At 42.3% G+C, this 14,321-nt stretch overlaps 1 protein-coding gene across 2 annotated transcripts in view; it reads right to left on the bottom strand.

Moving 5' to 3' along the window:
* The window catches only part of LOC138763037 (macrophage-stimulating protein receptor-like), a 203,522-nt gene that overhangs the window by 28,322 nt on the left and 160,879 nt on the right, over positions 1–14,321 (bottom strand). For both annotated transcript variants that reach the window (XM_069936567.1, XM_069936568.1), the window contains exons 13-14: positions 8,908–9,000; positions 1,993–2,202 (exon numbers count right to left, since the gene is read on the bottom strand). In XM_069936567.1, coding sequence (XP_069792668.1) covers positions 1,993–2,202; positions 8,908–9,000 — 303 coding nt within the window. The remainder of the gene's footprint in view (positions 1–1,992; positions 2,203–8,907; positions 9,001–14,321) is intronic.

Raw genomic sequence — 14,321 nt, 5'->3', positions numbered from 1 at the left:
GCAGGTTAGTGCTTATAATAAATAAGACAACAGTCCAGAAAGTAGTGTAAACATTGTCAAATAGTGCAGGGTATAAACATACAAGGTTAGTAGGTAAACTAGGTGCATGAGTATATTTGGGGGGCACAGGCTTGTGGCCTAGAGGGCCTGTTAATTCATTCAGGTGCCTTGCCTTTCGGCGTGGGCAATCATGTCTCTATCTGTCACGATCTCTCACCTTCCAAATTGTAGTTGTTGCCTCCCCTGTTCTCCTTCGGTGAAGGCTCCATCTTTGAGCTGAGACCGTAGTTGATGTTGAGTTCATGATTACACAAGGGGAAAAATACTGAAGTGGTTTCCTGTGTCCTTCTTCAGTTTTAGTGTCCGTACTGGATGGGTCACCCTGGCCCAGCGTTTTTAGTTTTACAACCATAAAATCCAAATTTGTAGAATCTGCTTGTAAAAAAACCACCCACCATCTGCAATCCATGGCTTCACATGGCCCTGATTGGGAAGCTAAACAGGTCCTACACCTTGCCCAAGGGTGACCTGTAGGCTATTGGATGGAAGGAGCACCTTCCGCCTTTTGCTGAGCAACTGTGCAGCTCTGATACTGTGGGCTAAAAAGGCCTGTTATCGTGCAGTATCTCTCTAAAAAAAAATCCATTAATATAGATCAAATAATGGATGAATCGTAACATCGATACTTGGACAAGGTGAGCTGAAACAGCCCATTCCTTGTCATATTCCTTTTTTGATTGATTTTACCTCCATGCAGGTTCAACGTCTATGAAACAAATCCACTCACCTAAAAATATGAACTGCCTTCTGAGCCTTAAGATCAAGTTACAAACATTTCTCCACGCCCAAAACGAGATAAAGTGAAGCAAAATAAGGGTAAGGGAAAATAAATTGCAGCAATAGTAGTTTCATATCTGAAATTCACTCTGACAGAAATCTCACCCTGTTTCACTGAAGCTAATATTTCTGGAAATTTTCTTTCCAATGTAAAGAAATTTTGCCTTGCTTGCAGAAAAAAAAAGAACCTCAGGGTTGTATGTGATGTCATGCATGTACCCTGACAATAAATCTGAAGTTTAAACTTTGAAGGAGAGCTGGGAATTTTGGAAATTATAAATTTTTTTCTTTTTATTCTTTTCCAAACCTCACAAACTCTGAACTCTTTGCAATGAAACAGACAAGAGTGCTGAAGACACAGCGTCTGCTGAGTTTCTCCAGCAGGTTTGTGTATGGCACTACATAACGGCACCAACAAGGAATTTTGCCACCACACGGGCAGCCTGAAAAGGAATGTGCAGGAATTGTGGGTCAATTCCTGCCCCACGATTTATCCTACAGGACCCCTACACCTTTTTGGAGGAAACCTGCAGTGTTAATTGTACCAGAAAAATTCATTGCCGATCATCCACTCTACTGCACATCCAACCCCCAGGACTTGCAGTCTAAAAAGGCGCCTAGTGCGAATGACCATGTTTTCCACAATTTTCCAGACGTTGCAGTCAAAAAACCAAGTGTCTGCAGACAACTCTTAGTACTGACCCATTTTCACTCACACAAGAGGAACAGGATATTAGCATCTGAGCTCCTTGGTTGCTTTATCTCACCCGAAGTGCAAGTCCTTTTATCTTTCTCCCTCGTGAGGAAATCCTTTTGTATTTGGGTATCAAAATATTCATTCAGGGCTGAAGCAATGGTGCAGAGCTGGAATGGCGGGAGAGAGCGGGTGAAGCCATCTCACCTAGTGTTGGTCTGGATCATCTCTACCTCCTGCAAGGACAAAGCAAGCTTTTCCCTCTGAGACACACATCATTCATGATTCAGATATATTGGCAGACAGGTGATCTATGTATGAGTGGCCAAGACAAATTTGCACGAGCACTTTTACAAGTGTTGGTGATTCAGAGAGAAAAAGAGCATTTGCAATTTTATGCCCTACTGTTCTAAAGGGTACTAAATCTGTTCCATGGAACATAATGTTTATGTCTCACTCACCTTTGCCAACCACCTGGTCCATGTATGCAGTTAAGCATTCATTTGGGATCAGAACATCTTTCACTTCTTCGAGCAGTTCTGGCCGTAGATTCTCTGCCGTAATTTCTCTGGGGCTGAGCAGTGGGACCATCGCACCATCCAAGGTGCTCTTGTAACCAGCTTCCCGAAATGTAATTCCACTTGATGCAGAGGTTGGAGTGTTAACAAAATCTAAAGAAGACATTTTTTAAGATATGTCAAGCAGCAGTACTTCCTAGAAATTATCAAATAACTAACAGTTATGATGTTCATCTCAGTCCATTTGCCATGCGTACCTTGCTTCAGTCACATGTACCTTGCTTCAATGTGTGATCATTAGAGCTGAAAGTAAGGGAGAGTACCAAATAGTTTCTTTGTGAGCTTATGTTTGTGTGTCTCAAACTTGGGTACTGCTTTTCACAGTCTCGGGATATCCCACGACACATTAGAAGAAACAGGGTCCCAAATAAATTTAATTTTTCACAAATTTAGACATACAGCACAGTAACAGGCCCCTTTGGCCCATTAGACCATGCTGCCCAATTTACACCCATTTAACCCCTGATACATTTTGAATGGTGGTAGGAAATCGGACCCCCATGGAAAACACACTCAGAAACGGGGAGAATGTACAAACACCTTACAGACAGTATGGAATTTGAGCCCTGGTCCAAATCACTGGCGCTGTGACAGCGTTGCACTAACCGCTACGCCAAGCATGCCACTGAGTTTTATTGTTAAAATAATGGCCAAACGGGCGCCATGTGTGTGGAGAGCTTTTCTGTAGATCCACCTCCAGGTCATTTTACTGCCCGTGACATGAGACGGTCCATGAGTGTGATCAAGGCAGTTACTGAAAAAGAGCCTCCAAGGCAGCACCAAGTATGAATGAAGTACCTGTCATCACTAATCACCAAGGTTCAGCCAGCCCCGAGACCAACACCACCAAAATGGAAAAGAATGGATGCCCTGCTGGACCAGCTGTAACAGCAGGGATACCGGGTGGTGCGGACCTGGGCCAGTGGGAAGCAGAGATAGAACTGCCTGGTCCTATGGTTGGTGGCTCCGTACAGGCTTTAAACGGCCTGTTAAAGGAGCCAACCATATTTTATTCAAAATCCTGCAACCGCAGGGTCTGGGCCTAAGATGGCAGCGCCTGTGCTTGGCAGCAGACATGAGGAGTTGCAAACTCCGGGGGGGGGGAGCAGCGGACCGGTGCAGGCCACTAGTTTTGGGGAAAACACTGTTGAGGAGGAGAAGCAAAGGAGACGACCCTAAGGATAGTGACCATGGTGGTGGATCAATGAGGGGCTCTGGCTGCAGGGTATGCACAGGCAGTGAACTGCTGGCGGCTTGCAGGCGAGGAACCCACACAGGCTGCGGGCCGCTGGAGACTGGCTCATAAGGACCAGGTATCGGAACCGGGATTTGAGAGGGTGCTGAGTGCAAGAAGGGCACTAGGTGCTTTAGGCCTCATCAGTGTGTCGGAGATTTGGATCGGGAGCTCGGGTTTGAACTGAATTGGACATTGGAGGAAAATCCATAGACACTCAGCGACTCTGAGGGGGACTCTCTTTTGCTTCTCCTCTGAGTGCTTCCACTGGTGCAGGCCCGAGGAGATCAAGGAGAGGAGACACAGCACTCCTCGTGGAGTCCAACCGTCCAGTCCAAATACTGATTGCTCAGCATAGGCTTTAAAAGTCCTGTTAAAGCAGCCAAGTGTGATTCATTTTAAAATCCTGTGACAGCGGGGTCTGGGCCGAAAATGCCTCGAGGGGTTACAGACTCTTTTACCTAAGAACTGGCGCAGGGCACCAGAAAATGGGGAGACCAACTCCCTTTTGAGAAGGAGGAGCAGAGGAGTCGACCTACAGGACGGTAGCCATGGCAGCAGACCAAAAAGAGGCTTTGTGGCAGTAGGCTATTGGTGACTCGAGGAGAGGAACCTGTGCAGGCTGCGGGCTGCTGGCGACTGCAGTCAAAGGAGTCGCACCGGGCTGTGGACAGCTGGACACTGGCTTGAGACAAGGAGTACCACAACCATGATGCGAGAGGGCGCAGAAGGCTTCCTGATTGTATCAGAGGTTCAGATCTGGAAATCAGGTTGCCAGTAGTTTGGACTGGAGTCTGAGTGGCTGCGAAGGCCGTGGGAGCGCTGGAGATGAATCAATCCACACTCAGTGACTCGGGGGGGGGGGGACACTCGCTTTTGCTTCTTTCTCTTACTGTAAGAGGCGCCCAGCAATTTCTGCTGGTCAGACCAAATCCAATTTTGTTTAATATTACACTTGTTTTATTAAATGACAATGAAAGAATCCTTGAATCTTGAACACTATCTGGTTTGAAAATGCAAGCAAGTTTTTAGACACACAGCACACTAACAAGCCATTTCAGATCGTGAGTCCAAGCTGCCCAATTTGCATCTAGCCTACATCCCCGGTATGTTTTGAACAGTGGGAGGAAACTGGAGCCCTCCCGGGGAAAACCCACGCAGACCCAGTGAGAATGTACAATCTCCTTAGAGACAGCGTGGGATTCTAACCCCAGTCCCGATTGCTGGTGCTGGAAAGGTGTTGCACTGACCGCCACGCCAACCGTGCTGCCCAAAAGCAATGGCAATAATGTCCAGGACATCAGTTTAATTTAAATGTAACATTGGTTGAAGGATCAAGTCTGCCATGAAAACTGAGGGACTCGTGATTTTCTCATAAGTGGTGGTAGATAAAATCAAAATAATTCGAAGAGATCATTCATCAGAATGCAAAATATCTCTGACCCATTGCACCTCATGTTGACATTGATGAATTTTCCATAGGGGCTTGTGTGGGAATGGAAAGAAACACACTTCACAAACTAAAAACTCCAGTTTCAACAGAGACAACTACTGGGGTCTGCCAGATGTCACGTTTTGTCAAAACATATATGCCCGCAAGCATTCATACCCCACAGGATTAGGAACTCCAAGACTTAACACTTATAAAGTTAATGTTTTCAAGATTCAAGATTATTTTATTGCCATGTAGTAAAACAGAAAATGTGATATAACATGTAATTTCCTTTAGTCTACCTTAAGGCAGACAAAGATTTGCTATCAGCAGAAATTTCCCAGTGCCCCTGACAGTCAGAGAAAGAAAAGCAAAAGAGAATCTCTCCCCCACCCCACCCAGAGTCACTGGGTGCTCCTCATTCCCTGCAGCCACACCTTTTCTTTCTGCACACATCCCACCTTAAGCAATCCCTAGGTCATAGGTGCTCTGTGATTAGTAAGGGATTACTTATGGTGGGAGGTGAGTGGGGGGGATAAAAAAAAAGGTTGAAGACCACTGGTCTAAACCATCAGCTCCAGATCTGAATCTCTGACACGATCTGCAATGACAAAACAAGATGCACCATATTCGCAAAAGAGATCTTTCCCCCTCCCCCATTTAATAATGGTAGCTTTGCCATAATTTTACAAGTCCAGGTGAACTCTTAGAAATGGCAGTAGATGGTCAGGACTGGAATCAAAAAGGCAGCAAGATGCTGTAAGACATGTACCCTGACTCAAGGATAAGAGCAAGAGTAGAGAGAAGGGACAAAACAAAAGCCCTGGAGGTATCCTGCTTAATAATCCAATAATCCACTTGTCTAAACAGATGAGGAACCCAAATGTTAGTATGCAATTATCTCCTTGCATAACTGCAGAGATTAAAACACACTGGGGTACATGCAAGAGACTGTGAAAGCAAATTGGGAGAGGAGAGTGAAGAAGTGTCCAAGGGCAAGAAAACTCAAATCCTCTGCACTCTCAGAGTCTAATTTAGCATTAATTACCATTGTCAGTGTTTGTTCAAAAAGATTAAGATAGAAAGCAGAAATCGAGCCCTTTGAACAAGATTCCCATTCTGCTAAATGGAACAAGACATAGAAATAAACTTCTATCTGGTATCTGCAACAATAAAGTCCAATACTCAAAAATGCTGGAGAAACTCAACAGACCACGCGTCAATCTTAGGAAGTAAAGGGTACGCAACGTTTCGGGCCTGAGCCCTTCATCAAGGTATGAGCAAAGAGGAGGCAAGCGGAGGGACAAAGGGTCAGGGGAACAGTACAGGCCAACAGGCAAGTTCATAGGTGGGAGAGTTAAAACCTTGTGCTTATTTTTTCATCTCCAGAGTAAGTTTAATGGGAGAGGAGGGAGGGGACAAATGATCGTCATGCTGCACCATCTTTCCTCCCCCTCCCTCTTTTTTAAATTTTTAAAAATTTTTCACACTGTGAACCATATCAATCAAAATACATACAAACATTTCTCTCTTGAATATACACAGTGTCATTTTCTCCCCCTTTTTCCCCCTCCCTTCCCTCCCTCCTTCCCACCCCCCCTCCAAACTCATTAAACGTTCAACAAATACAATACAATAAACCTATTAAACAACTTCATCACACAATGAAAATAAACAAGAAAATTGTGTCAGGTCATTTTGTCTTCTCATTTTATCATTTTAGGGGGTGGAGGTCCAAGGTAAGCCCTCTCTGTTGTGTTCTATGTACGGTTCCCAAATTTGTTCAAATAATGTGACTTTATTTTTTTTAATTATGTTATTTTTTTCCAATGGAACACATTTATTCATTTCCATGTACCATTGCTGTACTCTCAGACTCTCTTCCGATTTTCAAGTTGACATTATACATTTTTTTGCTACAGCTAAGGCTATCATAACAAATCTTTATTGCGCTTCATCCAGTTTGAGGCCTAGTTCTTTACTTCTTATATTACTTAGAAGAAAGATCTCTGGATTTTTTGGTATGTTGCTTTTTGTGATTCTATTTAATACCTGATTTAGATCTTCCCAAAACTTTTCCACTTTCTCACATGCTCAAATTGCATGTACTGTTGTTCCTGTTTCCTTCTTACAGCGAAAACATCTATCTGATAATGTTGGATTCCATTTATTTAACTTTTGGTGCGTGATATATAATCTGTGTAACCAATTAAACTGTATCATGTGTAACCTTGTGTTTATTATATTCTTCATAGTTCCAGAGGATAACTTTTCCCATGTTTCATTTTTTATCTTTATGTTTAAATCTTTTTCCCACTTTTGTTTGGGTTTATAACTTATTTCATAATTTTCCTTCTCTTGCAGCTTGATGTACATGTTCGTTATAAATCTTTTTATTATTGTTGTTTCTGTAATCACATATTCAAAGCTGCTTCCTTTTGGTAATCTCAGTCTGCTTCCCAATTTGTCCTTTAAGTAGGTTTTCAGTTGATGGTATGTAAACATTGTACCATGAGTTATTCCATATTTGTACTTCATTTGTTCAAAATATAATAAATTATTTCCCAAAAAACAATTTTCTATTCTTTTAATTCCTTTTCTCTCCCATTCTCTGAAGGAAAGGTTATCTATTATGAAAGAGATTAGTTGATTTTGCGTCAATAATAATTTTGGTAGTTGATCATTTGTTTTTTTTTCCTTTCTACGTGAATCTTCTTCCATATGTTGAGTAAATGGTGCAGTACTGGTGAACTTCTATATTGCACCAGCTTTTCATCCCACTTATAAAGTATATGTTCTGGTACCTTCTCCCCTATTTTATCTAGCTCTATCTTGGTCCAATCTGGTTTAAACCTTGTGCTTTTTGATTCTAGTTAATTTTGTGCCTGTCTCTTAAAGACAACTATTGTTTGTAGTGCTACCATAGTAACTATGATGTAATAAGTCGTAATATCCACCCAGCCACTAACAGATATGAAGGAAGCGTGAGCAGGAGAAATTTTTCTTTGAATTTTTGTCTATTTAAATACCTTTATGTATCTCTTTAAAGTTTAAGTATCACTATATATCTTTTTTATACAGTAAATGCTTTGTTATTCATTGTTATGAAAGTCAAAGCGAGGCTATACAAAATGTTTATCCGTTTTATCAACGAATTAAAGCCACAAAGCAGCAGTCACAGATTTGGATTTATTAGATTAAAGAGAGCTAAATTCGGGATATCGTAGCTTATGCTTTGGAAGATGATACTTTGAAATTAGGATATATTAGAAGAAGGAAAGTGTCATCTAAAAAGTGTAGAAGCAATAGTGATCCATCTCTCTCTCTGATCTCCTCAACCCGTCTGCAGTTATCGCATTGTTGTTTCAACACCAGCAATCAGGACTGGGGTTCGAATCCCATACTGTCTGTAAGGAGTTTGTACGCTCTCCTTATGTCTGCATGGGTTTTCTCCGGTGGCTCAAAACGTACCATTCAAAACGTAGCAGGGATGTAGGTTCATTGGGTCTAAATTGGACAGCACAGATGCATGGGTTAAAGTGGCCTGTCTACATTTTTTTTAATTTAAAAATTAAGGATTACAATACTGATTTTTTTAATTGCTTTTCATTTTGCACTGTCTTTTGTCTTTTAAACTGTTTATTCTTAATTCAGGTGTATTAGTTAGGCATTGTAAGGGTGAGTCTCAGGCAGCCGGAGAATGTGCAATCCCCTAGCTGCCGGACACTGTGGGTTTTACTGTACTGCTGCTCGGCAACGCCAACTAAACACTGTCAGTTTCCTCACAGTCAGTGAGATGTAGACTGGGTTGGAGCTGGGGGTGGATGGGGATGATGGCTAGATGGAGAAGTAGGGGAAGTGGAGCTGGGAGACTGCAGCAGGAGAGAGATGGGTGGTAGCCGACAAGACCGATAAAACAGCCAATAAAGCCAGGAGAGAGGAGGGGAGGGTGAAGGTGGAAATACCTGCAGAGGGAAGGAGATTGATAGAACACTATAATGGAGGGAAAGTGGCAAAATAGGAGCAACAGAGGTGGCTGTGCCACACATAAAACATTATTGAAAATGACTTGCAAATGGAGAATAAACATTGCTGTTTATGGGCACAGAACCCAACTTGAAACAGGACTTACAACTGGTCCTGTAATCACTTGACCGAGGTGGTACGGAATTGAGAGACATCATGTTAACTGAAGCTTCCAAGCGGCTCATTAAGTCTGCATGCTCTGAAATACAAGATAAATTTTTGTCAGACACCTTCTTAAGCCTTCACAATAAATTAACAGAATAAAATCCCCGTTATTGAGAATTCAAGCAACTGGCCGTCTCAAGCTAACTGGCAAAAAAAAAATTGCGGAAAATAAATGGGTAAAAAATATGAAAGTTTAAAATTGGCGCCCTCTAGCACTTAGTTGGCCAATCATACAACACGCAGTCTCAAGCAACCGGCAAGTTCACTTATCTGGCATTTACCAATCTCCATAGGTGCTGGATACCGGGGGGGGGAGGGGGGGTTTACTGAATAAACCGATACGGTGGTTCATAGTGGAGAGAATGGGTTAGTATTGCGGACGTCTCGGTGAAAAGTTTTCCCTGGCATTGCACTACCGATTATACTGGGTCCATAAAAAGGGCTTTTAACTGCCTCAGTGAACCCATCTCTTCAACCAGAGGAACGGAGACAATAATAAACAAGATATAAATGGAGGATTTTGCTTTATTTTAGCCCTACCTGTTGTACAAGTATGGGTTGACTTCCCCAGATAGCACGCAAAATAGTTTATCTTTGTATCGTGGCTCAGGAGGGCCTGTTACTGTTCTGTATCTCTGAATTAAAAATTAAGTAAAACCGAGGACAAAGAAGGTAGAAGAACAAAAGAGGATCTTTTGTTCCCAAAAGTGCTTCATAGCAAAGGAGGTATTATGGAGAGATTGTTATAGCTTGGGACATGAGGAGGCAGTTCAGACCCTTCTGGTCTCTTCTGTCATTGAATTAGCACAGAGCTGATTTGCACCTCAACTCCAACTAGTAACTTTGATTCCATAATCATTAATATATTTAATTCTACAATCTAGGGCAACATAGAAGCCATCTTTCATTTAATCGGGTCCCAAAATCAGTAATCAGATCAAAAGTTAATCTATTATTAATGGAAGATCAACGTCAGAAAAAATCTTTTTTTTCTCAAGTAAAATTGCAGAACTTTGTGAAGGACCAGACAGAACAAACAACAACTAACAAATGGTATAGAACAACACGAAAGTCTGCAGACCCCATGATTGAAGTCATCTGATACTGCCGGAGAAACTCAGCAGGTCAAACAGTGTACTTTATGCAACAAAGATAGAGATACATAAGCCACGTTTCAGGCTTGAGCCCTTCAACAAGGTATGAGCAAAATGTAGGCAAGGGCCCGAACAAAATAGTGGGGTGGAATCTTTCACAGAGCCATCCCCCTTCCCCCTGTTTGCTGGTGTGCCCTCCCTCCCTTATCCAAAATATTACCTCCTGCCCCTCCCCTCGCCATTTTGTTTGGGTGCCTGCCTACATTTTGCTTATACCTTGATGAAAGGCTCCAGCTCGAAACATTGGCTATGAACAAGACATAAAATTCACTGTTTGACCTTCTGAGTTTCTCCAGCATTGTGTTTCAACAACTGGTGTGTCTTGCGGATTTAGCTTGTAATAGTAGCCTGTTTATTTTGCCACTTTAATTCACAATCTTTGGTTCGTATCCATGAATCAAGAAGGGAAATTGGTGTGCAAAGGAAAAGAAAATTCTAAACACAGGTTCTGCAGGAAGACGAAGGGAGGAGTTTCCCCTAAGCCCTCAGTGGACAAGGAATGAGAAGCATCCAATGGACAAGATGTCGTCTTAATTTTGAGCCATCACGATTAGCTTGCTTGGAAACATGGGAAAGTATCAATCCACAAGCAACATCAAAACGCTTTCACGCAACCCATTTAACATACTAAAAACATGCTGGAAGCATCAAACAAAAATTTGGCACCATAACTAAGCACGTGGTCAAAATGCTCCATTTAAAAGCAGTTTAAACTAACTATAAATTTGTTAACTTCAGTTATTTGCGTCTTTGAGTTGTGGCAGAACGCTGACTTACGATACTCTAGCAATAAACAGAGATTAAGCTAAATCCTCTGTTCATCTGATATTTGCACTGGTGTATTTTCCAACGATGTTACTGGAATCAAAACTTTGGTTCACTCTTTATTTTGTTTTAAAATTTGTTGCCTAGTGCTGGGGCTGGTGGAACATTGATTTAGTACCAAGTGTGCTGTTTTTGATCAAGATAAACTGGCAAGGATTAGCAATGATGCAATAAAGCTGCGGCTGAGCCGCAGTGCCACCCCATAGTTGGAGACCTTAAACATCTTGCACCGATGAGACTGAAGGCTGACTCTCGTGAAGGTGAAGAGGCTGACCCACTTACTGATTGACAGCCTTATTAAACCAGCTGTCTCTGAAACCTCAGGGCATACGGTTAAAAGTGGGTTTCTGCTTTTTAGCCAGTGGCGCATCACTGAACTTTTCAAATAACTCCTGAGGAGGAATAGATTTGAGTCTTTTATGTGCGACCTCTCAGTCTCACTAACAAATGTTACATGGTATGGGAAACCCACCAGAGACAGGGGATATAATTAACTTTAATCTCTGGTTAGCCATATATTATTAATTTTCTCCTGATTTTTAAGCTGATGGAATGTTAATTCAGTATCTTAGGTGGTGTTTTGATTAAGATAAACTAGACCAGCATTGATCACATAAATAGAGCAAAAGCAAAAGTTAAAACAGAGAAACACAAGAGCAGAGGGGATAAAAGTCAAGAGGCAAATATTTTAAAAGCACAATGGGTATAAGGGCACTTTATCTGAATGCCCACAGTATTTGAAACAAGGCCAGCGAAATTGTGGCACAAATCAGTGCAAAGGAGCATGATTTAGAGGCCATTACAGAAATATCCAAGGATATCAGGTAACAAGGAAGGAGAGGCAGGAAGGTACGGGGAGGTGGGGGGAGCCCTCTCAGTTAAGGATGAGATCAGGGCAAAAGAGAGAGATGATATAAGATCTAAAGAGCAAAATGCTGAGTCCATCTGAGTAGAGATTAGGAATAGTAAAGGGGGGAAAAAATCTCTACCTGGAGCTGTCTATTGGCCACCCAATAATAACTTTACAATGGCACAGGCAATAAACCAAGAAACATCGGAGGCGTGTAAGGAAGAAACAGCATTTATCGTGGGGAACTTTAACATGCACGTAGACTGGGTGAAACAACTTGGTTGAGGTAGCCTGATAAAATGCATATGGGATGGCTTTCTTGAACAGAATGTTACTGAACCTGTAAAGGAACATTCCATCTTGGATCTGATCCCATGCAATGAGACAAAAAAAAATTGTGTCCTTGTAGTTAGGGATTCTCTTGGAAAGACTGTTCACAGAATCATTGAGTTCATCATACAAATGGAGGGTACAATATTCGGTCTAAGACAAGTGTGTGATGACTAAACAAAGGAAACTACAAGGGGACGAGGGAGGAGTTGGCCAGGGTAGACTGGGGGAACACAGGCTATATGGAAGGACGGCTGAGGAACAGTGGAGTACTTTCAAAAGAGATTTTTCACGGTGCTCAACAAAAATATATTCCAGTTAAAAGCAAGGACAGTAAGGGCGGGGACATCCAACCTTGGATAATTGAGAAAATCAAGGAAGGCCTCAAACTGCTCATGTGTTCCAAGTCCCCAAGAGCAGTGAGAAACCAGAAGATTGGGAAATCTTTAAGAAACAGCAAAGAACCATAAAGCAAACAATAAAGAAAGGGAAGGTAGACTTTGAGAAAAGATTAGCATGAAATATAAAAAGTTTGTATAATTATATAAAGCACAAAAGGGTGGCTAAAGTGAAGGTTGGTTCCTTGGAGGATGAGAAAGGGAGAATTGATGTTGGGTAATTAGGAAATGGCTGAAGCTTCAAATAACTATTTTGTGTCAATATTCACAGTGGAGGACATGTCAAACATGCCAAAGACAGATGTTATGGATGTGATGGGAGGTGAGGACCTGGATGTAATAGCTATCACTCAGAAAACATCAGGGACTAAAGATAGATAAATCCCCTGCTCCTGATGGAATGCACTCCAGGGTACTGAAAGAAATGGCAGAAGTTATAGTTGAGGCGGTAGTGATACTTTATCAAAATTCTCTGGACAGGTTCTGATGGATTGGAAGATGGTGAATATAACATCACTATTCAAAAACTGATCTCAGCAAAAGGCAGGGAACTGTAGGCCAACTACGTTTAACATCTGTAGATGGCAAAATGCTTGAAGCTCTCAATGAAAGAAGAAACAGTGAGGCATCTGGAGTGAAATGGATACATCTGGCATTCGCAGCATGGATTTAACAAAGGCAGGTCCTATTTGATAAATTTCTTTTTTTGTTTAGTTATTTCTATTGGGTTTTGTCGGAAAATAAAACAAATATATAATAAATCCATTGGATTGAGACTATTACACATTTAATAGTATTATATAGTGGCAAAGTCCTCCTCAGCGACAAGATCTCCATCCTCAACCGATGGTCAGAACACTTCCAATCTCTTTTCAGTACCAACCGCTCAGTCCAAGATTCCGCCCTGCTCCAGCTCCCTCAACAGCCCCTAAGGCTAGAGCTGGATGAGGTTCCCACCCTGGATGAGACATATAAGGCAATCGAACAACTGAAAAGTGGCAAAGCAGCAGGTATGGATGGAATCCCCCCAGAAGTCTGGAAGGCTGGCGGCAAAACTCTGCATGCCAAACTGCATGAGTTTTTCAAGCTTTGTTGGGACCAAGGTAAACTGCCTCAGGATCTTCGTGATGCCACCATCATCACCCTGTACAAAAACAAAGGCGAGAAATCAGACTGCTCAAACTACAGGGGAATCACGTTGCTCTCCATTGCAGGCAAAATCTTCGCTAGGATTCTACTAAATAGAATAATACCTAGTGTCGCTGAGAATATTCTCCCAGAATCACAGTGCGGCTTTCGCGCAAACAGAGGAACCACTGACATGGTCTTTGCCCTCAGACAGCTCCAAGAAAAGTGCAGAGAACAAAACAAAGGACTCTACATCACCTTTGTTGACCTCACCAAAGCCTTCGACACCGTGAGCAGGAAAGGGCTTTGGCAAATACTAGAGCGCATCGGATGTCCCCCAAAGTTCCTCAACATGATTATCCAACTGCACGAAAACCAACAAGGTCGGGTCAGATACAGCAATGAGCTCTCTGAACCCTTCTCCATTAACAATGGCGTGAAACAAGGCTGTGTTCTCGCACCAACCCTCTTTTCAATCTTCTTCAGCATGATGCTGAACCAAGCCATGAAAGACCCCAACAATGAAGACGCTGTTTACATCCGGTACCGCACGGATGGCAGTCTCTTCAATCTGAGGCGCCTGCAAGCTCACACCAAGACACAAGAGAAACTTGTCCGTGAACTACTCTTTGCAGATGATGCCGCTTTAGTTGCCCATTCAGAGCCAGCT

Source organism: Narcine bancroftii, chromosome 5 (assembly GCF_036971445.1).
Source record: "Narcine bancroftii isolate sNarBan1 chromosome 5, sNarBan1.hap1, whole genome shotgun sequence".
Taxonomy (NCBI): domain Eukaryota; kingdom Metazoa; phylum Chordata; class Chondrichthyes; order Torpediniformes; family Narcinidae; genus Narcine; species Narcine bancroftii.
This window is presented reverse-complemented; position numbering and strand designations above follow the sequence as displayed.